Genomic DNA, 24,284 nt, shown 5'->3' on the forward strand with positions numbered 1-24,284 from the left:
ATGCTGCAGCTGCGGGAGGCGGCGGAGGGGGGCCCGGCCGCCAGCCCCGCGGCGGTGCGGGGCGGGCCCGCGGCCGCGCCCCGGGAGACGCTGCGGCCCCTCAGCGTGCGGACGGCCACGCGCGGCGGGCGCCTGCGGGAGTACTTCGTGTTCCGGGTGCGGGCCCAGGGGGAAGGGGCGGGGATGGCACGGGGGGGTCATCCCGCGCCCCGTAACCGCCGCCTCTCCCCCCGCAGCCGGGCACGATCGAGCAGGCGGTGAGCGAGGCCCGCGCGGCCGCGGCGCCGGCGGAGGACGGGGAGGTGCGGGGCGTCTGGCTGCTGGCGGAGTGAGTACCGCGCGGGGGGGCCCCCGCAGCGTCACCGGCTGCGTGACCGCCCGCGTCACGGCCCGCGTCACGGGGGTGCGGGCGCTGGGCCCTGCGCGGCGGGGAGCGGCTCTGTCACCGCCGGGGGGTGCGGGGTAGGGACCTGCGGGGCCCCCGGCCCGGAGCCCTCCCGGGGCTCAGCACCGCACGGTGCAGCGTCTCCTCGTCCTGCCCCGCCTGCGCTGCCCTCCCCAGCCGAGCGCCGGCGCTGCCCCGAGCCCTGCGGGTTCCCCCCGTCTCCCCCGCAGCCCCTGCGGGCCCGGGCAGCTGCCCTGAGCTCTCCCCCCGCAGCCCCGGCTCTCCCAGCCCCTCCCCGCAGCAGAGGGGCTCCAGCCCTCGCATCGTTGCTGGGGCTCCTCCGGCCCCGCTCCCAACACCCCCAACGCTCCCAACACCCCCAGCCCGTAATCCAGCCCCCGGAGGATTTCGATGAACGCTCGTCAATTAACTCGTAACAAAATCCAGTACAACACACTGAAACCACTAACGCAGCTCTAACACACTACAGCCCCCAAAGCCATCGAATCACACAGAATCCCAGCATGGTCGGGGTTGGCAGGGACCTCTGTGGGTCACCCAGTCCAACCCCCCTGCCCAAGCAGGGTCACCCAGAGCAGGCTGCACAGGACCTTGTCCAGGCGGGTCTTGAATATCTCCAGAGAAGGAGACTCCACAGCCTCCCTGGGCAGCCTGGGCCAGGGCTCCGTCACCCTCAGAGGGAAGAAGTTCTTCCTCATGTTCAGCTGGAGCTTCCTCTGCTTCAGTTTGTGCCCGTTGCCCCTTGTCCTGTCGCTGGGCACCACTGAACAGAGTCTGGCCCCGTCCTCCTGACCCCCACCCTGCAGATATTTAGAGGCATTTCTAAGGTCCCCTCTCAGCCTTCTCTTCTCCAGGCTGAACAAGCCCAGCTCCCTCAGCCTCTCCTCGTAGGAGAGATGCTCCAGTCCCCTCCTCATCCTCGCAGCCCTCCCCAGTGAACACAACGGCAGCCGGCCGAACTCGCAGTCTATCGGGGCTAGGGGAGGGGAGTGAAACACAAGCTGAGCGTGCCTGCTGCTCCGGACCAACGCCTGGCCGGACTCACAAGCACCGAGCGCGGTTTGGGTCCTGTCACCGTGACACAGGTCGGAGAAGGGTCCAGGGCCGGTGGAAATGCTCCAGCCCGTTGCTGGGTCCCACCATTTGCACTCACCTTTACACAGCGAGCAGAGCGTTGGTCTCGTCAGCTTTACGTCAGTGTTCCTGTTGAAACAATACATGGTTTTTAACTCTTGTAAGGAAAGACAATTAAATCAGTAACATTAAAAATAAGCCGTAGCACATTTCAAAGGTGCTAGTTTAAAAGCTGAGCTCATTACCCTTAGAGTGAAGATGTTGCCTACTCCTAGGTTGCCCCAAGGATGAAAGAGCATTAGAGCTGTGATGGTTCAACAACGGAGTCTGACAAGGTGCTCAGGGAAAGGGGAGATCTTTACTTCATGACATTTGAAGAAACCAACAAGTTCCTGAACATACAGGCTGTTCTTACAGATGAAAATACTAAGTCAGACCACACAGTTAAAGAAAGCTATTTCTCTCCCCTGAACATGCACAAATGCAGTTAGTAATTTAGCAGACGTGACAACACACTAACAGCACAGAATTAGACATTGAGTTGTTGGAGACTCGCCTGCCCCGTGAGGCAGCACGTGTTCTCAAATAACAGCAGAGAGCACTAGAGCGCTCTCAGGATCTTCAGACTTTCTCTGGTTTTCTTAATATTTTCCTGTGTTGTAACACGACTACATTGTGACGTTCAACCTCTTACCAGACTTGCCGAGTCAAAGGAAAGGCTGTAACGGCGAACACAGCGTTACTAAGGCTTCAGAGTCGTTCTCCTTAGCGACTCTTCTATCTGCCGAGCTGTTAAGTGTTTCTAGCCATTAATCAAAACTGCTAAAACTCAGTTGTGTTACCTTGCCAGAATCGATCACTGGAACAACGAGAAGGAGCGTCTCGTTCTCATCACGGATTTGTCCCTCCTGATCTGCAAATACAACTTCGTCAGCCTGCAGTGCCAGCACGTGACGAGGGTTGCCCTCAACGCCGTCGACACCATCTCTGTAGGAGAGTTTGAGTTCCCAGCTGCATCTCTGAACAAGTAAGCTGACACAGCAATACTGTAGTGTTACTGTAATTCTTGTGTTATTGCAAGTAGTTGGAGCTGTCAACTTTTCTCACTGACCATTGGACAAGGTGGAGAATTCTTCCTTTTGCTCCTGTGACTGCACAAGCAATCACTGAAGCTTCATTAGAAGACCTCGGAGTAGCTGCTGTGTTGCTGGGACAGTTAGTAGTTACATTAACAGCAAGTTGTCGAGGAATTTTGAGGTAAGATGAATAGATTGGGGAGTAGAAGTTCATCGCCATTACGTAATGGAGTAACAGTAGCAGCACCACGTTAGCGTTGCGAGAAAGCCGCGGGTAAGCGTCAGGTCACGCATTACCGCGGGCTGTGGCAGGCAGTCCAGTTCAGGCGCGTGTCCTGGGTGTCTGAGGCGCTTAACCTTTCTGCACTCAGCTTATAAGAAGGGACCTTTGCATATGTCAGGGGCTGAATTCTTCTATTGCTGTTCTAGAGGAAGAAAAACTCACTAGCACACTTGTATTTCAGCTTCCAGTTTTAAGCAGGTCTTTTTTCAGCCGTACCTTTCTAGTTAAACTTGCCTCAAAGACTCCAAAGTCTTACCATATTCACTTTGCCGTCTTCAATACCAGGCGAGAAGGTATCGGGATTCGAATTCAGTGGGACAAGCCAAGTCGCACCTCCTTCATACACAGATGGAACCCGTGGTCCAAAAACATCCCATACATCACCTTCACCGAACATCCCATGGCGGATGCCGACGAGAAGACTGCGTCCCTTTGCCTGGTAAGGACGTCATCTCTTCTATGCTAGACGGCTTGTCCACCTCCTAGGCTGGACACGACTTAGATTATTTTGAGAAGATAGAGGAGTTAAATCAAATAGAAGCAGTTCAATCAAAGAGACAGAACTTAAAAGCTGTACATGCTCCAAATTTTGACCTGCAGGGCAGCCCCACTGTCAATTTTCCCCAGCTTCCCAGAAATGATTTATACAAGAAGGAAGCTGAGACTCCCAAAAGCGCAGAGCCCTGAAAACCCCCCAAAAAAATGGATCTTGGTGCTACTCCTGCTCTTACTTACCTGACAGGCCAGTGCCTGACTTTTCATCTTGGACTGCCAGCTAATTAAACAAGTAGTTTAATTGCTAACTTTAACCTTCACTTCAGTGGTTCTCAGTTTTTCTTGTAGTTATTTTCCTCTGAAGGTTTCCATACAAACAGAACACTGTGGTAATTTAAGTTCAGCACATCAGTGATAAGGGCAGGAGAACTACAGTCAGACATGAACAGCGTTAGTCACTGATCGATCCTCACGCATGTAGCCCAGGTGTGGAAGCCACACATGAATAGTGTCCTGGTACAAAATTAACCATCAGTCAGGTGACATGTCAGAACCTAGAGCTTACCATGGCACGCGAGATCGACGACAACTACAGCTTCAGTGCTAATCCTTTACAATTCAACATCAGCAGCTGTTTGCCTAACGATTTTTAAAACAATAGAAAAAACATCAAGGTGATTTTTGTCTTCTTTCAGTTGGAAAACTTTAAAACTCAGCTAATTCAAGCCGTGAAGAGAGCCCATAAGGAGCGTCCATTGCCAGGAAAGGCGAACGGCGTGCTGGTGCTGGAGCGTCCTCTTCTGATCGAGACCTACCTGGGACTGATGTCCTTCATCAACAATGAGGCCAAACTTGGCTACTCCATGACAAGAGGCAACATTGGATTTTAAAATGAACTGCATTTCATCTTTTCAAGGGAAAGTGATCTGGGGAGGGCACGCTGTGGGGCAGAATACCCGATAATCCAAGTGAAGGACGTCAGGGGAAGGAGAGGGGTGGTTGTAGACCCAGCTGCTGACGGGAGGCCCTGGTTGGTATGGTCAGGTCAGACTGATCTGAAGCAGACAAGGTAGTGTCATTCTTGTATTTTGCATCTAATTTACAGTTCTTTGTGGTTCTTGCACAGGGCTAGTGAGCAGCGGTATTTTCCATCTCTAACTACATGTTCTTCCTTGTTAATTAAGTGCGATTGGCATCTACTACAAACACTGTATCCAAGATTCAGTAGAATGTTCATGCCGTATTACAGCTGTGTCCCTATATATGGTGTCAAATCATGTAGCATGCTTGGGACTGATGTGTGTTGTTCAGAGGTATTAGTGCTCACAATTACAGCAATCGTAGCCTTTTGATTAATGCCTGTTAAGAATTTTGAAAGCTGTGTCAGTCATTCTTCAGCAAAACAGAGTCAGCAAATTTTGTTAGAGCTGTACTGTTGTGTCTGCTCAGAAGCAGTGTACATCAACTAACACTTTGCAAACTGAAGTGTATGGCTGAATATGTGTTTATTAGCTTTTTGTAACAATACCTCCATCTAAGAACCGAGTCTAACTTCCTCGTTTCTTACGTGTTTTCTTGCTGCAGCCATAGATAAAGACTCTTGAGAGAATATTGCCAAAAGCCTCACAAACACATTTGCCTTCAAAGCTATTATTTGTAAAACTGAAAAGGAATTCTATTTTTTATTAGATTTATATTCTTAGCAGTTTTTCCTTAAATCTACTCTAGTTTGGGACAGCAGCAGTACAGGACTCTAATGGAGATAGATAAAACTTTAAGCACTGTACCTCAGTCTCGATTTATACATTCTTGCACTTAACCTCATACAAACATCCAGCAATGAAATTCAGAAGCAGCATAAGCGACACCACAACTGCAGTTGCTCATGAGGTTACTCTAACAAGCTTTTTGACGATGTATGACCTTCTATACAGGCCATTTTATCAGAGCATTTATCTGCGCGACTGCAATACTGAATAAATGCCGTGCTGCTGTGGTGGTGTTCTGAACTTAAAGTAGATGTGTGTTTATGAAGCCTATGTAAAGCTAAAGTCATGATGGAATGCAACAAGTTGCATGCCCCGCTCCATGCATTTTCTAAGATACCTATTTAATTTTCATTAATCTTGCAGTAAAGTTAAATTTCAACTCCATTTGTTCTTTGTTCTTCATTTTGTGGAGACCGAGGCTGTGAAATTAAGTAGCAAAAGAAAACACATCCAATAAATTCCTGAACAGCAGGCTCCCTTCCTTTGAAGAACACAGTGGCTGGCTACTCAGGTTAAAGATAAAGGATACTCCAGCTGCCCTTTCCCTGCCGAACCGTCCGCTCCAGTTTGGCACTAGATAGTTGGGCCGAAAGCTCCCATTCCGGCTGCCTGTAATGCATCATTCTAAAGCATCAGTTATGGTCCTTCTTGTACAGATTCAGTATAACAAATCTGTGGCAGACCTGGCACAGTTACTGTCACCTGTTTACATATCTAGTCTGGAAAGGCAAAATTATTACCAATGGCTTAATTTGCTTCCTGAATAAAGACCTTGTTTTGCTTTAACAGTAAATGACTTGCTAGAAAGTATCTTACTGATATATCTACTTCTGCTACAATATTTCATTCTCATGCACCAGAAAAATCTGTTGTCTTACAAGATTAGATAGAAGCTGTGCTGTTGTGTGCAAAGAACTGTTTAATAGCTACACAGTCACATCACTGATCCTACAGAAACAGACTTTAGAAGGGAGAAGTGCAGGTTTATAATTAGTCAGAACAAGTTTGTAACTATCAAAATATTTATTGGCAGTTATAAAAATTAAATAATAGCTATACATTATATACACACAGCTACAGTTTTAGAAAATAAGGTTTCATAGTTGAAAAAGATCAAGAGAAAGTTCAACTACATCAATACTAAAGCTTTCTTGAAATCCGGGCTTCATTCTCTACGCTTTAGTTGCTACATCACTTCATTCAAATGCACTCACGGTACTTTACACACACGAGTTTGGTTACGGCCCTTCAAATAAATACTTAATAAATACAAAAACTTCAGACTGGGCAACAGGATTTGACCCCTTTCCTCACTCTTCCTCAAACTTGCGAGCGTTTTTAATGCAAATGATTGTTATTTTACCTCTTCTCTTTCCAAGTAACACACACAAAAGTTGTCCTTACTCAGAAGCGCCATGGAGTCTCCGCTGGAATGCCAGGAGAGAGACACGATCTGGAAGTCACCTGCAGAAACAGATCAGAGTTTGTCAGCGAGAAGCTGACAGTCCATCCTCCTGCTCCAGGAAGAGGTAGCTGGAGTCACACCCTTGCCAAAAATACCCTCCCCACCCTGGAAGCCGTAGCAGGGTGCTCCATTTTGTTACCGCTGCAGTAGTGCCGGTCCGTTGTCCAACACAGCCGTGCAGATAAGCCCAATTACTGACTCTGCCCCAAGCCTGCGAGCACTGTGCGCTCCGCACACAAACACAGATTTTGTAGACTCATCATTTTAATGCAAATGGGTGCCACAAGATTGTTCACTGGTGCAGAGCTGCGTACCCCAATGACAGTGCAACTCCTTGGGCACAGAGGAAAAAGGTGAATCTCTGCGATTCCTTTTCTGGTTAATACGCAGAAAGGCATTTATGTGATCTAGCTAATGGCCTCGTATCACTTGCTGCCAACCAGAAAACTTCCCATCACGCAGGCTCACTTAGAGTTCAGGTTCAGGTATGTTCTATCTTTCCACAGCAGATTTACCATGGGTGTTTTTCCCCGTTAGTTTTGTTGTAGTTTAGCTGTTTTCAGAATACCCAAAAACATCACAGGCATTTCAGAGCCTTCATTTCAACACCTGGCATTCTGCACAACTACAGTTTCTATGTAAATAAACCGATACGAATATAAAGCTTGAGAAAGAGCTCAACATGCCATATGACTGAAGCCACAATTACATCATTGTTAGCCCCTGTGCTCTGTCCTTCATATGTTTTTATCATGTTTGCTATGTATTATTATAAGCTCCTCTTTTTTGAGGACAGAAATACCAGCTTTTGAAAAAGCTCCAAGAACACACCCGAGCCATTTACATGACAATGCTCAGACCGATTTTTAAGGGGAAAAATATTTTGTAAGCAAGAAGCTAACGCTGGCTTGTGGAGGTTACTGCAGCCTTACCCTCCACGGGAACCTGCACCGCCACGCAGCCAGCTGGGGACCATAAGTAGACTTTGCTATTTCCTGTGCATACAGCAAGGCGAGGCTGCCGCGGATCCCACTGGAAAGACTGGATCGCACACAGCTGCTCCAAGACTACAAACAGCTTCAGCTTCTGAATGTCCCAGATCCAGACAGCATTAGGAATGTTATCTGTCAGAAAGGGAAGATGTAATCATGTAAACACCTGAGAGAGAAACAGATCACACTTCTTTTTTACTTTCAGAAATGGGCATTAACTGAGGTCTAACACAACACAAACACCGCAGGTTTAACATCACTAGAGTTTTGCCTAGCAGTGCCTTCGGATTCACTCTGGAAAAATTACAAAGGATAAAAGAAATGACTTAGTTTTTCTTCCAGTGCTTCACTGGCTTTTATAAAATTATTCACAATTATTCTAGTGTTGATGGGGTTTTTCCTCTGAACCACAGCTTATGCATCCAGACATAGTCAGCCCTTCAGGACCATCGAAGGGAGAGATGAAACGTTAATTCCATGACTTTCACTACTTGAGGTAATGAAAAGCCCCCTACCACAGGTTGTGAAGAGCTCTGCCTTTCGAGAGACACTTGCTGTAAACGGAGGACGAAGGATTTGTGTCTTTCATTTTCTAATACAGTGAGCTCATATACATTTGAAGAAATAAAAAGCATATTATTTTCATTAAATATAAAGCCAAGAGTAAGTTAATGCACTGATAAGCAGTTCTGGCAGCTCACAATACTTTACATATGCTAGGAGACATAGGTTGAATTTCCTCTGTAGTTACATGTTTGCACAATGAGAACTGATTTTCAACAGCACCATGAGTCTTCTCATAGTGCAAAATAACTCGCCAATTATTGTCCCTATTTCTTTTATGAAAACACACCACAAAATGAGTAGGTTTCCCCATTAATATGGGCCTGTGGGAACTTACCATTTTTGGTTGCCAGGAAACAGTTATCTGGACTGAATGCCAACATCCCAATTCCCATTTTGGGATTTGCCCTGTCAGCAACTGGCTTGATGTACTGTAAAGAAACTGGCACCTCGGAAATGTCATCTGGAATTTGAAATAGAAGTACATTATTAAGCAAGCCTGAATGGACGAAATAATTAAATTCCAACTGTTCAAAACCCCTCATCTCTGAACTGATAGGGCCATAATTTACTCTTCTCCAAGCTGTTCCAATCAAAAACTTCAATTGTTTTAAGATACTGCATCTGCATATAAACAGCTTGCTATTCTTGCCCCTCTACATACAACAGAAAGGCTGGAAATCCAGGCAAGTTGGAGATTAAACTATGAAAAAAAAGGAGATATCAAATTTTCTACTACCTTTTAAACAGTATTTCAAACAAATACTAATGCAAAACAAAGGTGATTTACAGTACCACAAGCAATGAGACAGTAAAAAAACCAGAAAAAAATACGAGTCATACACTGTCTGCCATCTCTTTAGTATTTCAAAGCCTCTTGTCTGCAGGCATATTTAAAGCATTGCTACAACTACAGCTTCTTAGACAAAAGGCCCTTTTCATGTTCTGCTTTCTTACACAACCTCATACCTCAGGGATTAATTACTATCCTAAAACAGACAGCAAGGCTGTAACACTCCTGATTTTTTTTTTTTTCTAATTATTGGAACTGCCACATGCTGTGCTAAGACTTCTAACTGCTAGAATCAGGTGAACTATTGCAATTACCTGCAACAGTTAAACTAAGCAGCGTTTAACCTGCCCTCAAGCCACCATGCAGACAGCAGTCCCTCTAGCAGGGTGCCTACTGCCCTTGCAGCTCCTCAGTGAACTCGGGAGCCTTGAGCAGAGCATCCAGAGGATCCATTCCAGCATCAGAGGCAGAGTTCGCCTATAATGCTGAGTTACAGAAAGACTGTGCATGGCAAACTCAAGTGTCTCATTTTAGTAAACTTTGGCTTACATTTACTCTGTGTGCTGAAGAGAGAACTAGCCAATGCTCTTGCTGGAGGGAAAGAAAGTCTCTCTGTTTCAACAGATGGGGATTTCTCCACTTCTTTATACACAATCTACAAAGAAACAAGCGAGAGTTCTACAGAAGGGCCTTGGAGAATTTGCACATGGGCTATTACCAGATCATCCACATCCCACTAGCTCATATTCAAGTGTATTACATCTCAGCAACCCCTAGTTCGTCAGTGGAGGAAAGGGCTTCAGCAGGCAAATACCAAATCCAGCGTTCTCTGTGAATCATTTGCTATTTGGAACCAGGATCAGGAAAACACTCCCGTGACAAATAAACGAACCTTGAAGTCTACGAAGAATGAGTCTGCCAGAGTACACCTCACTCATTATTCCTGAGAGCTAAATCTGGCAGTACAATAAATCATCTTCATCACAATGGGAACGCAGATTTCATTTTTGCGACAAAGAATCTTTAATCAGATACTATCATAAACAAATGCAAAGTGCAGCACCGCAGAAGGAAACAGCAAAAATATTTTAATAGCGTGCCTACAACATACTACTCCCAAACAAAAGCACCAGGACCAAATGCACCAACTGCAATTCTCGTCTGTGTAGTAGAGATTAACAGAGCTACTTCCATTTGTTTTCCATTACATCTTTCACACCTAACGGGAAGTAAGGGCATGAGAAGTTTTGCTGAGGTGTGTTTAATGGATTAGGCCTTGTTTCTGGTTAAGAGGCATCAACAGATTCACGTGAATATTGCAGACCTACAGCCTACACATGCAAACTCTTACAAGGCTGGCTGTCCAGACACAAGACTAGGCCTTCCCCTGCAGCAGCATGCAGCACTACTACACTGGGTGTTCTTTTTACCTTAACGGATGAGAGCAGCTTGTGACTTCTGCAACAAAAGCTACAGCTCTGCGCCTCATGCCAACCCCCCAGAATCTGCTGGGCCTTGCATATACAGGTACACGAGGGTAAAGATAAATGATGACAGATGTTTACAGGAAGTGTTCTTCAGGAGAGCTGGATCAGCTTGCACACACAAGATGTAAATCATACAGTTCAAATGCTGTTTAAAGTTGCGAACTGTATCAAGTTAAGACAAATCTCTCCTGTTAAGTTTCCCAGTTTGTCATCCTCTGCACACCCAAATCTGTAATACAATCACCATACACGTGAAAACACACTGGCCTACGACAGAATTCCTCTGAGACTCTATTACTGCTGAAGCTGAGAGGATCATACATGCGTATTCCAAACTTGAAAGGATTCCTCTGTTTTTCTGACATCCCCAAATTTTCATGCAATTCCCCAAGCCCTATTTACACATTAGGACGTGAAAAAGCAAGGGCTCCAGAATGAAATGGATTTACCAGCGCCTTCCAGATACAAACAGCAGTGTCACAGCACTGCTACAGATTCAGTGGATTTTGGATCCATACTCACAGTCTTCGTGTTAGCAATGGTTGCTGGATGCTCAAACTCTGTGATCTTCTTCCATGTTACATGGTTCAAGATACGCACCTAATTCAAGAAAGCATTGCAGGACAGAACTGTCATGACAAAGCTCTACAAATGGTAGAGATTAAAAAAAAAAAATAGAGAGAGAAAGTAAACCTATTTCTTACCTTTTCATCATAGCTGCCAATTGCCAGAAATTGACTGCTGGGACTCCAGGCGATAGATTTTATGCCTAGTGACCATTCATAAGCCCGATACGTGGATAGCAGTCTGCCATCAAGGGAGTACAGCAATATTTTATACTGAAACAGAAATAGATTAATTCTGAAGACTAACAATACTGTTAAAAGCCATGGACAGGAAAAACCATTCCTTCCAAACTCTCCCTGCTTCAAATGCAGCAAATTAAATATAAGGGGCACGGTCTCTTATCTGTGACATGAGATAAGAGGCTCTAGGCTTCCAGTTTGGCTCTTCTGGCACTCTCACAACACGGCCACCCCTTCCCCAAGAACACAAATACCCCACTGGGCCTGAACAAGGGCCCACCCAGCCCAATGCTCGTCAACAACGTCCACAGCAGATGCCATTAGGGAAGGCTGTCATGGTCCTTCGGCATCTGCAGCCCATCTCATCAGCGACGTTACAACCCTGCCCATTCCCAGGGGTATTTGTTTTGATCGTAACTTTATGGCCACGGGAGGACACTTTTCTATAGCTAGAAGATTACTTAGTCAGAGCAGAAAGGATAGCAATTTATAGATTAACTTAGATATAGCTTTTTGGATTAGTACTTTCACTTAACTGTAAAATTACTGTGCAATGCAAAGTAAAATGGTAGAAGAGTCTTACGGAAGAATTCTTTCATTATTTCAATAGTGGCTTCTGCAATGTTTACATTTTTTTTTCCCCAAGATAAATTAGAAAGAAAGCTAATGAGATAATTTGCTGTCATTAAAGATTTACATAACAGTTTGACATATGCTTGTAAGGGCATCCATTACTAATACCAGCACAATATTTAAAATGGTTTGAGTTGAGGCTTTGTTATGACTAAAAGAAAAAAGTTGTAGCACTAGTTATTTCCGTTACTGCTTTATACGTGGCTAAAAACCAACTTGAACTCTCCAAGAAAATAATCTGCTGTTTCCTCGTACCTCCAGACACGTATCCCACACTGCCAGAACACAGCCATTAGGAGCCCATTCAATCCCAAACAGATCTTGCGTTTCAGTGTCAAAATGCTGCCCCCAAGAGAGAAAAAACAAAACCATCTGAAATATTAGGCTAACAAATACTGGTGCATCTGACCAACATAATTCTCAGTTTTATCCTTTTAAGTGCTACCACAAATGCAAAAGAGCCTTTTGCATGCCAGCGTAGAAACAGAAATATTTACAGTATGCTGCATTCGCTGCTTCTTTGCTTTCCCTTTACAGAAAAAGCAAAAAAGTTGCTATGCCTTAAGATGAGCAGCATTTTGTAAGCAGACAAAAGTAGTTACACTGAATCAGTCAAGAAATCTAGCTAGCCTAATTCCTTGCCTCAGAAAGACCAGCATAGCTTAGGAACATGACAAGCATTTAGTGGCATTTCCCAAATTTTGCTACCAGCTTCTAATGAGACTCAGAAACCCTGAACCAGAGGTGACACTACATACGGACTAGTTCTTCCCGGGTTTTAATTTCACAGATCCATCCGGTCCTCTGATGCATGCCAATGTGCACCCTTCACAGACCATTCTCATTGTTAAACAGGAAATACGACACTTTATATTATGCATTGCAAATGATCACTTTATCAAGCATTTGATGCTGTCATTGTTATTCATGTAGCACAGTTTATTGTAAATAAGCTCATGCAAGAATTTAAGGGCAGAACTTCTGCATTCCATCAGAAATTCTTTACACATATATAGTATGTATTGGCCTCCTGAACAGAATACTGCAGTGGCAGGCTGCCTGCAGGCCAGCGAAGGAGCCACATGCTGGACAGAAAATGCATTGACAAGTCTAAAATCAGAGCAGCAAATGACTGAGCCTAACGTCGTGTGCAACATATGCTTGTGGTCTACGCAGAAGCAGTGGAAGGTGAGGACATATCTTACTCTCAGTAGCTGCCAGTCGCTGCATACAAAGATGCTGACGAAGTCCTTGCAGTCACGTCTTTCTGCTACTGCCATATAGCGGCCGTCCTTAGTGAAAGCTATCCCTGTCAAAGTTAATTAAAAAAAAAAAAAAAGAGAGAGAAAACACCACAGAATAGCTGACAATTCTCCAAGGAAAATCAGTTACTCCCAGTTCAAAGAGGAAATAAAGAAAGAAGGAAAAATATCTTCACAGCAGATCACATTAATCAAGGCAATGCATAGTGTTACTAATTTGTTTGTGTTGGCAGTTCTTAAACTTTGAATATACTATTTCTAAGGATGCAGCTTCACAGACATCGCAGAGCTTCAGCATGCTTCAAAAAACCCACATTTGATTACTGACAGACAGTTGTTACATAAAAACCACAGACTTCCAATAAACAGTTCATTTAGTCTAGCTAAATGGATTAGTTGTGCAACCACTCGTACTCCACCAGCTTCCAGGCATTGGTCCTCATCCACCCTTATTTTATATGTAACACCTAATTGTCTTTGTCATCTATGGGATCTTACTATATACGAGCCCCAGGGAGGAAACTGCTAACCACAGCCATGTGGCTACAGTCCTGACACGAGTTTCCCTTTCAAATATTTTCAAGCGTAGAAGATGACAAAAGCCACTCTGGATTAGTGCTTTTCATCACCAGTGCATCCAGCTTAATTTAATGCCTTAAAGGACCCTTCAGAGGCGAACACAGCAGAGCTGGCACATAGATGGATGCAACCCTTCACCCACAGCGAGCACGGGACAGCCCCGCAGCACGCCTTGGCGCACGGCAGCGGGTGGCACACAGGTACGGATCTCGGAGCCGTGCATCCCTGCGGGCGAGCTAACCCCGCAGCAGGGAGAGTGCCAGAGCCTCCTCCGAAACACACGTTTCACCATTACACATCAAACTCGCTTCCCTCTCTCTGCCCTATTAAAAAACTCCCACTGCTGTGTTAGATTTGTGACACTTACCCTGCTGACAAGCCTTGGGGTACTTGATGTAAGATACAGATTTTGTACACAAGGACCACACAGTTATCCGCAGCTGTCTCAGACAGAAAGAGACAAGGAAGTATTTGTTTATTTTTGTAGATTAAAAAAAGTAAATAGAAACTCATGAACCTAATTCAACAACACAAAGCAGATCAACCCATCTTCTGTGGTTAATCAAACTTTGCAGCTATTCTACGCAGCTCAAACACAAAGCCCTTACGAGTAACTGCGAGGAATTACCTCCCAACTGCCTTCAGTTAGCAAGGCTACTTCTGCCACATTAACACTACAGGCACACAGGATACTCTAGAGGGGTATGAGATGCAGGACACCAACACGGAGAGAAGCTCTTCATTCACATTCGAGTTACCGATACCAGCAGGAACCTTGCTCCGTGACCGCCAGCGTATCACACACAGACACTCTTCAGCTGGAAAACCAGTTTCATCAGTCTCGAAAGGAGGTTTCTTGCATTTATGAATGGACGAGAATTTACCGCAGCTTAAGAACATAGTATCTCTTGTGAAAAGGCTGCTAAGTATGAGCATTTGGTTGTATTTTTCAACTTTTAGACAGGCTCAGCTTTGACAGCTAATTTGCATTTTGCTCTTCCCTCTTCAGCCACCCGCAAGAAGGCAACACTACGTAGTTACTGGAAGAATTAGAAAAGAACTAAAATCTGGTATCCAAAGGAAGGCATTAAACATCTCATTTGGAGTATTTCTGGTGGCTCGTGCATCCATAAAACACAAAAACTGCAGAGAAGGCAGTCAGCTGCAAAACAAGCCTCTCCACAGCTCTTCAAGGTCACAGCCCGCATTCTGGAAGCTCTGCGTTGCCATCTGCAGATTATTCAATTAAAAACAAATACTTACTCTCCCTTAGCAACGGCAGCCACACCAGACATATGTGCATTAATCAGTGTGTCATGTGAACCTCTGCATTTATATCCGGAGCGAGGAATGTTTCCAGGGTAAGTTTTTTCTTGTGTTTTCCTACATTTCATTGCACCAAGGTACGAGATTCTAGAAGGCCTGCAGGTAAAACTACTTCTGCGGTAAAGCGTCACGGTCATAAAGCTACCTTCCCCAGAACTACTGAACAACAAAATCAGTTCCGATATGTTATATATAAATAAAACTGCAGCCCTGCCTACCACTTCAGCACCCTCCTGCAGACCATCAGCATCACCAGCAGTCTTGGGAGGAAGTTTCTGCTGCGCTTTCTCGCACGTGCGTCCTCAATGCACATTCTCCTTCTCTGAATAATTGGCACTATTCAGTGGTGACAGAGGACTCCAACGTAGCATCCTATGTATCTGTTCCACCCGGTAACGCTACAGACTGTGCACTGCAACAGAACGTGGAGGAGTTTTTTCACTGCTGCCATGATCATTTTTGCTAGAAAGCATGATACAAGTAACTGACCTGGTGCTCAAACCAGGCTTCAGAAGCCTAATAAATGCTGCCTCCCTCCAGAGCTCCGCGGAGACCCAAAGCAAAAGAGCAGCATTAGCTGTTCTCCCTACTGCTTCTTGTACACAGAAGAAAGTTTTGAGATTTGAAGAGACAACACAGAAATCAGTTGGGTGTTTCTAAATTTGTTACAGGAAAGTGCACAGCCAGGTCGGATTCCAGTCCACTTCTATCCGAAGTTAAAAAAGGTACTGGACCACTGTTTAATACAGTGTTTATTATTCTCTTTATTTTACAGGTACGAAATTACAGCGAGACATCTATAGTACCACCTTTAAATTTGGCAGGTCCTAGAGGAATCCACTAGATTAGCAACATTAATCAAGTTTTATCACTGCAACTGCTCACTTCCGGACATACAAAAATACAGCATTGTTAGTCTGCTCTGCATGCAAGATTTACTTTAAAAATACCAACACAATGCCTACTCACATTCTTCTGTAGCAACTGCAACAGTGATATGCTGCTTGCTCCTGTTACTTGCAGTGTTAAATGTACTTGCTGCTGTTCCTCCCTCGACCAAAACACGCAGCATACACACCACACATTCTACAGCCACTTAAAACAAGCTTAGCAGCTGCAAGCTTTGAATGCTGAGGTCTGGATCGTAATTTTTCCTGACAAAGGCATCCAAGTTTACCTTTGTGCTGCTACTCGGCCTCACAATCAACTCACCTGGCTGCTGTGCATCACGCACACTTCTACCCTGGACCACATCGCCTGGCTCAGAGCCTCAGATCAAGGCAAAGCCTTACTGCTCCCACCAAGCTCAAGTCCATCAGAAGAGGAAAAATCTCTGGAGGTGAGAAACAGCACATCACCTGCAGGGCTCTTACTGTCACCTCGGCCTTGCCTGAGGCTCCACTACAGCAGAGAAAAGGCAAGCACACCTTCATTCTGAGAAGTCTTTCTGCATCCATCTCCACGTCATCGTTGGGTGCAGTCCTCTGCTTGCTGTTCAGACAGAACCTTCTCTAAAAGGGTCAAAGTTCCGTAACTCCCCAGAGAAGACACTAATAATGGCTTCCCACTCCCCAGAGAAGAGACTAATAATGGCTTCCCTGTTCATTCTTGTCATGTTGCACTTAACTGCTGAGCATGCACTTGATCGACACCACAAGCTCCTGTAACACTGAACGCTGATATTGTTGGAGTGGTAGTGTATTGCCCCCCACACCTCCCCAACACATCACTTCTAACATATATGGCATAAACTGCCATAGTGCCACGGCAGTGCTGGGAAGAGACTACAGAACACAACCACCACACACCCATGGGATGTTTACACCCAGTCTACAACAAGCCCACAAAAATACACCTTCAAAACCAAAGACCTATTATTATACTGGATGCCTACAACCCTTTGATAACCAAAGCACTTCCTCTTCAGACCTCAGACTCCAAATCAATCACAACGTACCCATAACAACTAATAAGATCCTCTACTCAACTTCGGTGTCTCTCTCCTGAAAAGGCTGCAAGCTCGTAAGGGAAGCACACAACTGCAGGTTGGAGACCACGCATATGCTCTGCCATAACTTCATTGCAACCTCTTGCCCAAATCACACAGGTTGTGGCCTAGTGTTAGAAACACGTAAAAGCAAACCATTTTGATTCCCCAAATCAGGATTTTTTTCAGTTGTTCTGTCTGCGTACACTCAAACATTTTTATGAGCTGAGAAAGTTACGTTATGGGCTTAAAATATGGACTTCACACCTATCTTACATGGATTAACAATATGTTTACAATTAAATTGTGACAAAAAGGGAGAACCTTCATATTCCCAGCTGGAACTAAAACATTATTCAACAATCCTGCCCAAGTTGTCAACATAAACTAGCCCAAGAAAAATTCCTCCACAGCCAGCAGATATGATTACGAGAGACAGAAACATAAAATGCACAGACGGTGAAAAAACAAAGCGAAACACTTCAAAAATCACAATAAACTGCATTGTTCTTTTTTGCTTTTCTCAGAGACTTTGTGGCAAAGGGACAACTGCTTTTACAGCAGGAGAATAGATCATGGTCAATCAAGTCTGCAGCAAGCACTCCTTTTTCACTGGTCATTTTGAGGGGTACTTTCTCTTTAGTGTAGGTGACTCGATTAAGTGGAGTTGTCAAACTCAAATCTTAATGATAATTCTGTCTGAGAAGTTTTCAGCTGTTGTTTTGCAGTGGAAAAACAAACCAAAAGCAGAAGCATTTTTAAAATAGCCTAAAAACAGCTGAGAAATAAAAAGTATTTAGATGGTAACGTGATAAACAGTCTCCAGTGCTGGGTTCAGGACTACGTCCCAACGTTGACAGCTACAGGCAGGTGTAAGACTGGTGATTTTCAATAGATAAAAACACACTTTTAAACAACCTGGCATCTCAAATGACTGTCAACTTTTGTCCCAGACTTGACTGGGTCACAAGGCCTCTTTACATAGCAGTGTCTGTCAGCACCGGATTTCAGAAGATTATTCAGAGCACATTCCTCGACAGAAAGCATTTTTCAACCAACGTAGCCATTTACAGTTACTAAGGATTAGCTCCAATACACACAGAAACACACGCTTTTTTTCCCCTGCTGCTGTAGTTCGAAAGAAGCTCCTTAATGCCTCCATACCTAACATGGAACTAGAGAAAGTATCTTCAAAGTTTCCTAAAAGAAACACTCAAGCACAATGCTGCTGATCTTCACACTATTTATCACCAAAAATGAGAATCACAAGGAAGCAGAGGATCCATTTGCTTTCTCTACACCTTTTAACCGCAGCTCTTGCTTAAGCTCTACATGTGCCCATGAACTCGAGTGGAACGATGGCACTGTAAGAGGAGAGATACCCAGTACAACACCTTCCACAGGACAAACTGACAACGTGGGATTTTCTAGCAAGCAGCTTGCTGTGCTACACACAGCAGGCATGCAGAACTGCCTCACAGAGCAGGTTTTGGCAGGAGAGGAAGAACCTACTACAAAAGAAGTAACAAACGATAGCAATGGGACAAGCTGCTTTCCTGTGCACTGCGTGAATCAGTATAATTAACGTGGTGTTCCAACTTTTTCAGATTCTAGACAGACTTCGCACAGCAGGCTTTCAAAATGTATTTTTCCAACTAATTGAGCTTTGCTCTCGGTTAGTGAAATGAGAAAGCACTGCCTCAGTTCCACCCCCCCCCAAAAAAAAACCCCAGCTTTTCCTAACAGAACTGTACTCTAGCTTGGTATAAACAACAAGGTGATGAAAAATCAAGTTGCAACTATTCTGACCACTTCTCACATGTACCTGTAAGATATAAGCGGACAATTAAAGCAAAAAAAAAAAGCCTTCCAAGTTTGGAACTACCTTTGAATACATCCAGCTGCCCAGTAAAACTAGGTTTTGCCTGGCAAAACCAAGCAAGTCTGTATCTCACCGTGCAGTTTGCCAGTCTGGACAGCAGCGCTGACAGTCTCCAACAGCAGGCAATCCTCCAACCCAGCCCAGCAAGATTTGAGGAACAAGCCTACATCTTTTCTACATCTCTGCAGGACTGCCATCCCAGATGCTGGCAGAATGACCCCTCCACACATAACACTTCAGCTAACATACAGCACAAAGATGCTTTCAAAAATCTCAGGCAAGTAACTAGGTACCACACACATTTTTGTAATTAAGCACAGCAAATTCTCTGCATCTGCCAGTGATCCACTATCAAGTGAAAGGACAGAGTCTCTACACACTTTCTCTGATAAGACTGTGTCGTTTAGTTCCCTTGTATACCATGCTGTTTATTGCAGTAACCGTGTAAAGGTTTAGACAGGTACCTCTGCCATCCAATATTACTGCACATTGTGTAACAACTCTTGGACCCAAAAAACCTGCCCATTATTACAGACTCTTCTCCAATAAAATGATCATATTTGCAGAGTTATGTTAATATTAAGCACGTATGAAGCATTGCTGCCGATCTCAAAAGACCAGAGTCAAAATGGGATTTTGGAAACGTGGGTCAGAATTCTGCTGCACTCATCTCAAATTAGGAACTGCACACCAGTCACATCAAAAAACCCACAACATTATTCACTATAATGCTGACCACAAAAAGAACTTGACTGCAAGTTAGCTGGCGAATAATTTTTCTGAGGCACTAGTAACTATGGATTGCTAGAAATAAATTAGCACAACCATATCCATTAAAAAAATCTAGGAATAAGAAAGTTATTTGTGAGCTTACAGTGGAGCTCACGTGTTGACCTGAAGAATTACAAGCACGAGTAATTAGTTGATGCCATTTGAGAAAGTCACACTACCACAGCCAAGCTGCACTGGCTGACAAGGAAGCTCTGAGCCCTCCAAGCAATCGCTGAATTCGATAACGTACATAATACACCACTATTAAGTATCCTGACAGTTTCTGTCTCAAGCACTGCTCACGCCTGTCCCACCAGACCATGGATTTAGCAGAGCGAGAGTAAACACAACTCAGACATCGGCATAACCCAGGCAGCTGTCTGACAAAAGCTAATTTAGCAACCTGTTTACAGCTGGAAAGAAAACTTATCCCAACACAGATGCCAACTTGGCAAAGGCTTAATGAAATCCTCTAAGGTCAAACCAAGTTCTGTTGGGAGGCAATAAATACTTGCTAGTCCACCCCCACACACACGTGCCACGAGATACTCGCTGGCAGCACACAGCACCAGCCCTCAGTTTGGGTTACTGACTGGCAGGCATGTCTCTTCCGACTTCAGGTTGAAATTTTAGAGCCTTTTTTTTATTTTAATAGCCACCAGGGTGATTCATTCCTGGGAAAACTAAGGCCCAAATCCATAACCCCTCGTAACTCACTATCTAGAGGGGAAGGGGAATGGAAAGAGACTGCTTTATAGCCAGAAAATCTCTACCCCAGTCAGCACTAAAACTCCTTGCCAGCACTAAACATCCTTGCCAGAGAATTCCCCCATGCGTGCATCAGGAACTACACCATAGCTGTGCGCAGGTTTCTCCACGGGTTCCCTTGAGAGCAAAGGATTTGCACTAACTCCAGTCCGCACACACAGATTATAAAATCCCTCGTCTATATTCCACCAACATTGGTATTTGCAGGAAAAAAGGAAGAATCCTGCAGTGTAACATTTGAATTCAGTGCTAGTGAGGGTTATGACACAATAACCCGTCATCGAAAATCCATCTACAGCTTTGATAAGGGTAAATAAAGCACAGAGAAAGATGTCTTGCAGGTAGTTCTTAGCTATTTGCTGATCGTTCATCGAATTCTCAGCTCTAATCCAGAGACTGGGAAGGTGGAGAGTCAGACTTCCACACGCCTTCCAACAAGCCCAGTGCCCAGCATCCACAATCCCATCCGGATTCCAGAATATGGTTCTTAACCAGTAAGCACTTGCACGTGTTTTAATTTTCATGTTGCAAGTGGTTCTATCAACAGCAGTCTTACTCCCATGTGTAAAATGAAACAATTATGAAAGTATTTTCAGGATCTGGATGTAAATCTCATCCCATAGGTCAACAAACCTAAGCCCATATTTTCTAATTCCATAGCCGCTCTTAAATGTTTATGGCTGGGGGTTTGGTTTTTTTTTCCGCTAGAAACCCTGAGCCTTCCCTGAGCTACAAGCAACACAGTTGATTTCCAAAATTGCTTCGATGAACGCCAGTGAGCCCTACACTTTTCTCAAACACATAACTGTACCTTCGAAGCTAAGTGTCCATTTTCTATCTTGTCATCAGAAGCAAGAGGATAAAATGTTAACAGAAAACTAACATCTAAACCGGAATTAGCCTAGATCACACAGATGAATATAAGACAACCATATCCGCATTCTTTACCACCACTACAGCTTTAAGAGCTTTAGGTTATTTTAAGAGGCAAAGGGCAGACAGTAACATCTGATACCCCCGAGAGCAATCGTGACTTCACACTTACATGGAACTCGGTCGTGTTGAGAATGTGACGACCATCCGGACTCCAGCATGAAGCCACCAATCCTGCTGAGCCCTCGTCTATCTTGCAGTGCCAGTCCGGCTGCTCCAGGGACCAGACCTCGGTCAGAGAGGAAAGCAAACCGACAGTGCAGGAACAAACAGCTCCCCGAAACCTCTGCTCCAGCCGAGGAAGGGCTCCCGCACCACATACCAGAGAGCTCAGGAGATCACTGAACGCCCGTGGCCATGAAGGACTGGCGCTGGATCCCACTACAAAAGTAAGCCCTGCATCTCCGTGTATTAATACACATTGTAAAGTAAGGTTTTGGTTTTTTTTTTTCCTGTGACGAATATTCTGAACATCCAACACTTAAAAGTTTTCATTCATTTAATGAGTTTGCATGTATTTACTTTCTACTGCACTAAGAAACTGGTAAGGTAATCTCCAATTTTGATTTGTTTTGATAAATATTTTCATTCTAAATTTGGGTTTGTTTTTTTTTTCAAACTAAGATGTTTGTCATGGTTTTAAAAACAACGGCATGCTGGGCTACCCTCACACCATGCGTTATCAATAACAACGTCAGCTACGTTAGCAAAAGCACTGAACTAGTGCTCTCCCTCGGGCCACCCACGAATCCCCAGCGGGAGACACACGCTGCCCTGCCGCTGGCCTTACCTGCACCACCCCACGCTTGTACATGGCGCAGAGTATGAACAGGGAGTCGGACGACCACTCGACATACTGGATCTGGTCCAGGCAGGTGTACAGCTGGAGCAGCTGCAGGGTGCTCGCGTCCCGAACCACCAAGCGGTACTGCACGCACGAAGCCTGCGCCGCAACGAAACCGGAGCTGAGCTGGTGCTGGGCTCCAGCCACGGCCATAATGAAACCGGAGCTTAGCCGGTGCCGGGCTGCAGCCCTAGCCTGACGAACCGGCGTGCTGCCGTTGCCCAGGTGCGCTGCGGGCGCAAGCAGGAATTTTAATTTCAGCAGGGCTTGATGAGGCTGTGCTCTGCTGCGAGCGGCGGCAGAAACAGTTAAACCGGAGGCGACGGGGGGGTTATATTGACAAACCCAATCCCCACTCGTTCCAGCACCGCTAGTTAACCCGTTAACCAGTTCTGCTCTTAAAAAACCATTATTCTTTGCCTCGTAACTGTGATTTAACGAACCGTCACCCGGTCGCCGCCGCACAGAGCCGCGCTGGCGAACAGCCCCGCCGCACGCCGGCGGCTCGGTGCCCGCAGCACCGACCAGGCCCCCGCCCCGGGGAAAGGCCGCTGCCGGGCTGCGGCCTGGCCCGCCCCGCGCTGCCGCCGGGCGCTCGGCCCCGCCGGTCCCCTCGGGCCGCGGGCGGGCGGGAGCGGCCCCGGCGCGACGCGCCCCGCCAGCCGCCACTCACCAGGCACCGGCCGTCGGGAGAGAACCTGCCGAGCAGGCCGGAGAGCTTGAAGAGCTCCGAGAAGTTCATGGCGGGAGCGGCCCCGGCGCGGTTTAAACCCGCCCGCCGCGGCCCTGGCCCCGGGGCGGCAGCGGGCGGAAGGGGCGGGAGCGGGTGCGGCCGGGCGGCCAATCAGAGCGCGGGGAGGCGGGTGGGGCGGTGCCGCGGGGCACGCCGGGAGCTGCAGTCCCGCGCTCCGCGCGCGGCGGCGGGAAACGGGCGGGAAGCCGTCTCGTGAAAGTAATTATGATGCAAATGAGCCGTTAATGAGGGCAGACGCCGATCTGTCACCCCCCCCTTCCACCGCCTGCCTCCGCTGCGGCCCGCGGCGGCCGGCCGGGCCTCCCCGCCCTGCCTCGGCGCTTTCCCGCGGGCAGCACCCCCCGCGCCCGCGCGCTCCGGCTAATTACGGCTCCTGGCTAATTACGGAGAGCAGCGGGACCGCGGGCGGGCTGTCGCGGGAGGTTCCCCGCCTGGGACGGAGCAAAGCTGCCAAGTGCAATGGCAGCGCACCGCCAAACTGGACACCGGCGTGATGGGAATAAATCAATAATCAATAAAGCTCTGTGGGGAGAGCGGCCGGCGAAGGGCGAGGAGCCCGGCCAGCCCTCCCGGGGCCCACAGCCCCTCAGGGGTCCCGCAGCCCCCCGCCCCACTGCTATGGGGAGCAGAGGAGCCAGCTGCGGGGACCGAGGGCCGTGGCGGGGACAGCTGCGTCCCAAAAGCGGCTCCATCTGTCAGGCACCGAGCACAAAGGCCTCGGAGGCCTCGGCGTGGGGTGGGCAGCAGCCTGGCAGCGTGTGGGACCCCCACCTCCCCGCCCGGAAAACGGGCAGCCCCCGCCATCTGAAAAATAAAGCTCGGGATCAGAGCAGGCGTTTGGATCTTGCTTTCGTTACGGATCGGGCATTTGGGCCCCCAAAATGGGTCACAGTAACTCTGGTGTGTCTGGGGGCTGGTAAATGCGTCTGCGTTCTGGCCCTACGCGTGACGAGGGGACAGACCCTGACTACGAGGGGACAGACCCTGATGATGAAGGGACAGACTCTGATAGACAACGAGGGGACAGACCCTGATGATGAGGGGACAGACCCTGATAGAAAATGAGGGGTCAGACCCTGACAGACAACGAGGGGACAGACCCTGACGATAAGGGGACAGACGCTGACAGAAGACGAGGGGACAGACCCTGACGACGAGGGAACAGACCCTGATAGAAAATGGGGGGACAGACCCTGATAGACAACGAGGGGACAGACCTTGACAAGGGGGCAGACCCTGATGATGAAGGGACAGACCCTGACAGACAACGAGGGGACAGACCCTGAAAATGAGGGGACAGTCCCTGATAGACAACGAGGGGACAGACCCTGACAG

At 46.6% G+C, this 24,284-nt stretch overlaps 2 protein-coding genes across 2 annotated transcripts; one reads left to right on the forward strand and one right to left on the reverse strand.

The window, feature by feature from the left end:
- TPRG1L (tumor protein p63 regulated 1 like) lies at positions 1 to 4,889 on the forward strand. The gene is made up of 5 exons (XM_075437223.1): positions 1 to 156; positions 237 to 328; positions 2,331 to 2,507; positions 3,125 to 3,278; positions 4,030 to 4,889. Exons 1-5 carry the CDS (start codon positions 1 to 3, stop codon positions 4,222 to 4,224), a joined length of 774 nt encoding a protein of 257 aa, XP_075293338.1. The 3' UTR covers positions 4,225 to 4,889.
- A 642-nt stretch (positions 4,890 to 5,531) lies between these two features.
- On the reverse strand, positions 5,532 to 22,997 carry WRAP73 (WD repeat containing, antisense to TP73). The gene is made up of 12 exons (XM_075437222.1): positions 22,869 to 22,997; positions 22,142 to 22,294; positions 21,464 to 21,580; positions 14,052 to 14,124; positions 13,049 to 13,152; positions 12,099 to 12,185; positions 11,109 to 11,243; positions 10,927 to 11,004; positions 9,467 to 9,572; positions 8,462 to 8,587; positions 7,501 to 7,692; positions 5,532 to 6,567 (listed from the first exon to the last, which is right to left on the reverse strand). The coding sequence occupies exons 1-12, from the start codon at positions 22,935 to 22,937 to the stop codon at positions 6,458 to 6,460; spliced, it is 1,350 nt and encodes a 449-aa protein (XP_075293337.1). The 5' UTR covers positions 22,938 to 22,997; the 3' UTR covers positions 5,532 to 6,457.
- Positions 22,998 to 24,284: the final 1,287 nt, after the last annotated feature.

Source organism: Opisthocomus hoazin, chromosome 16, assembly GCF_030867145.1.
Source record: "Opisthocomus hoazin isolate bOpiHoa1 chromosome 16, bOpiHoa1.hap1, whole genome shotgun sequence".
Classification (NCBI taxonomy): domain Eukaryota; kingdom Metazoa; phylum Chordata; class Aves; order Opisthocomiformes; family Opisthocomidae; genus Opisthocomus; species Opisthocomus hoazin.

Coding starts and splice junctions, on each gene's coding strand:
- TPRG1L (XM_075437223.1), top strand. CDS start 1: ATGCTGCAGCTGCGGGAGGCGGCGGAGGGGGGCCCGGCCGCCAGCCCC. Junction 329..2,330: donor GGCGTCTGGCTGCTGGCGGA/GTGAGTACCGCG, acceptor TTACCTTGCCAG/AATCGATCACTGGAACAACG. Junction 3,279..4,029: donor AGACTGCGTCCCTTTGCCTG/GTAAGGACGTCA, acceptor GTCTTCTTTCAG/TTGGAAAACTTTAAAACTCA.
- WRAP73 (XM_075437222.1), bottom strand. CDS start 22,937: ATGAACTTCTCGGAGCTCTTCAAGCTCTCCGGCCTGCTCGGCAGGTTC. Junction 11,005..11,108: donor TTGGCAGCTATGATGAAAAG/GTAAGAAATAGG, acceptor TTCTTGAATTAG/GTGCGTATCTTGAACCATGT. Junction 7,693..8,461: donor TTTCCTGGCAACCAAAAATG/GTAAGTTCCCAC, acceptor CCTTTCTGACAG/ATAACATTCCTAATGCTGTC.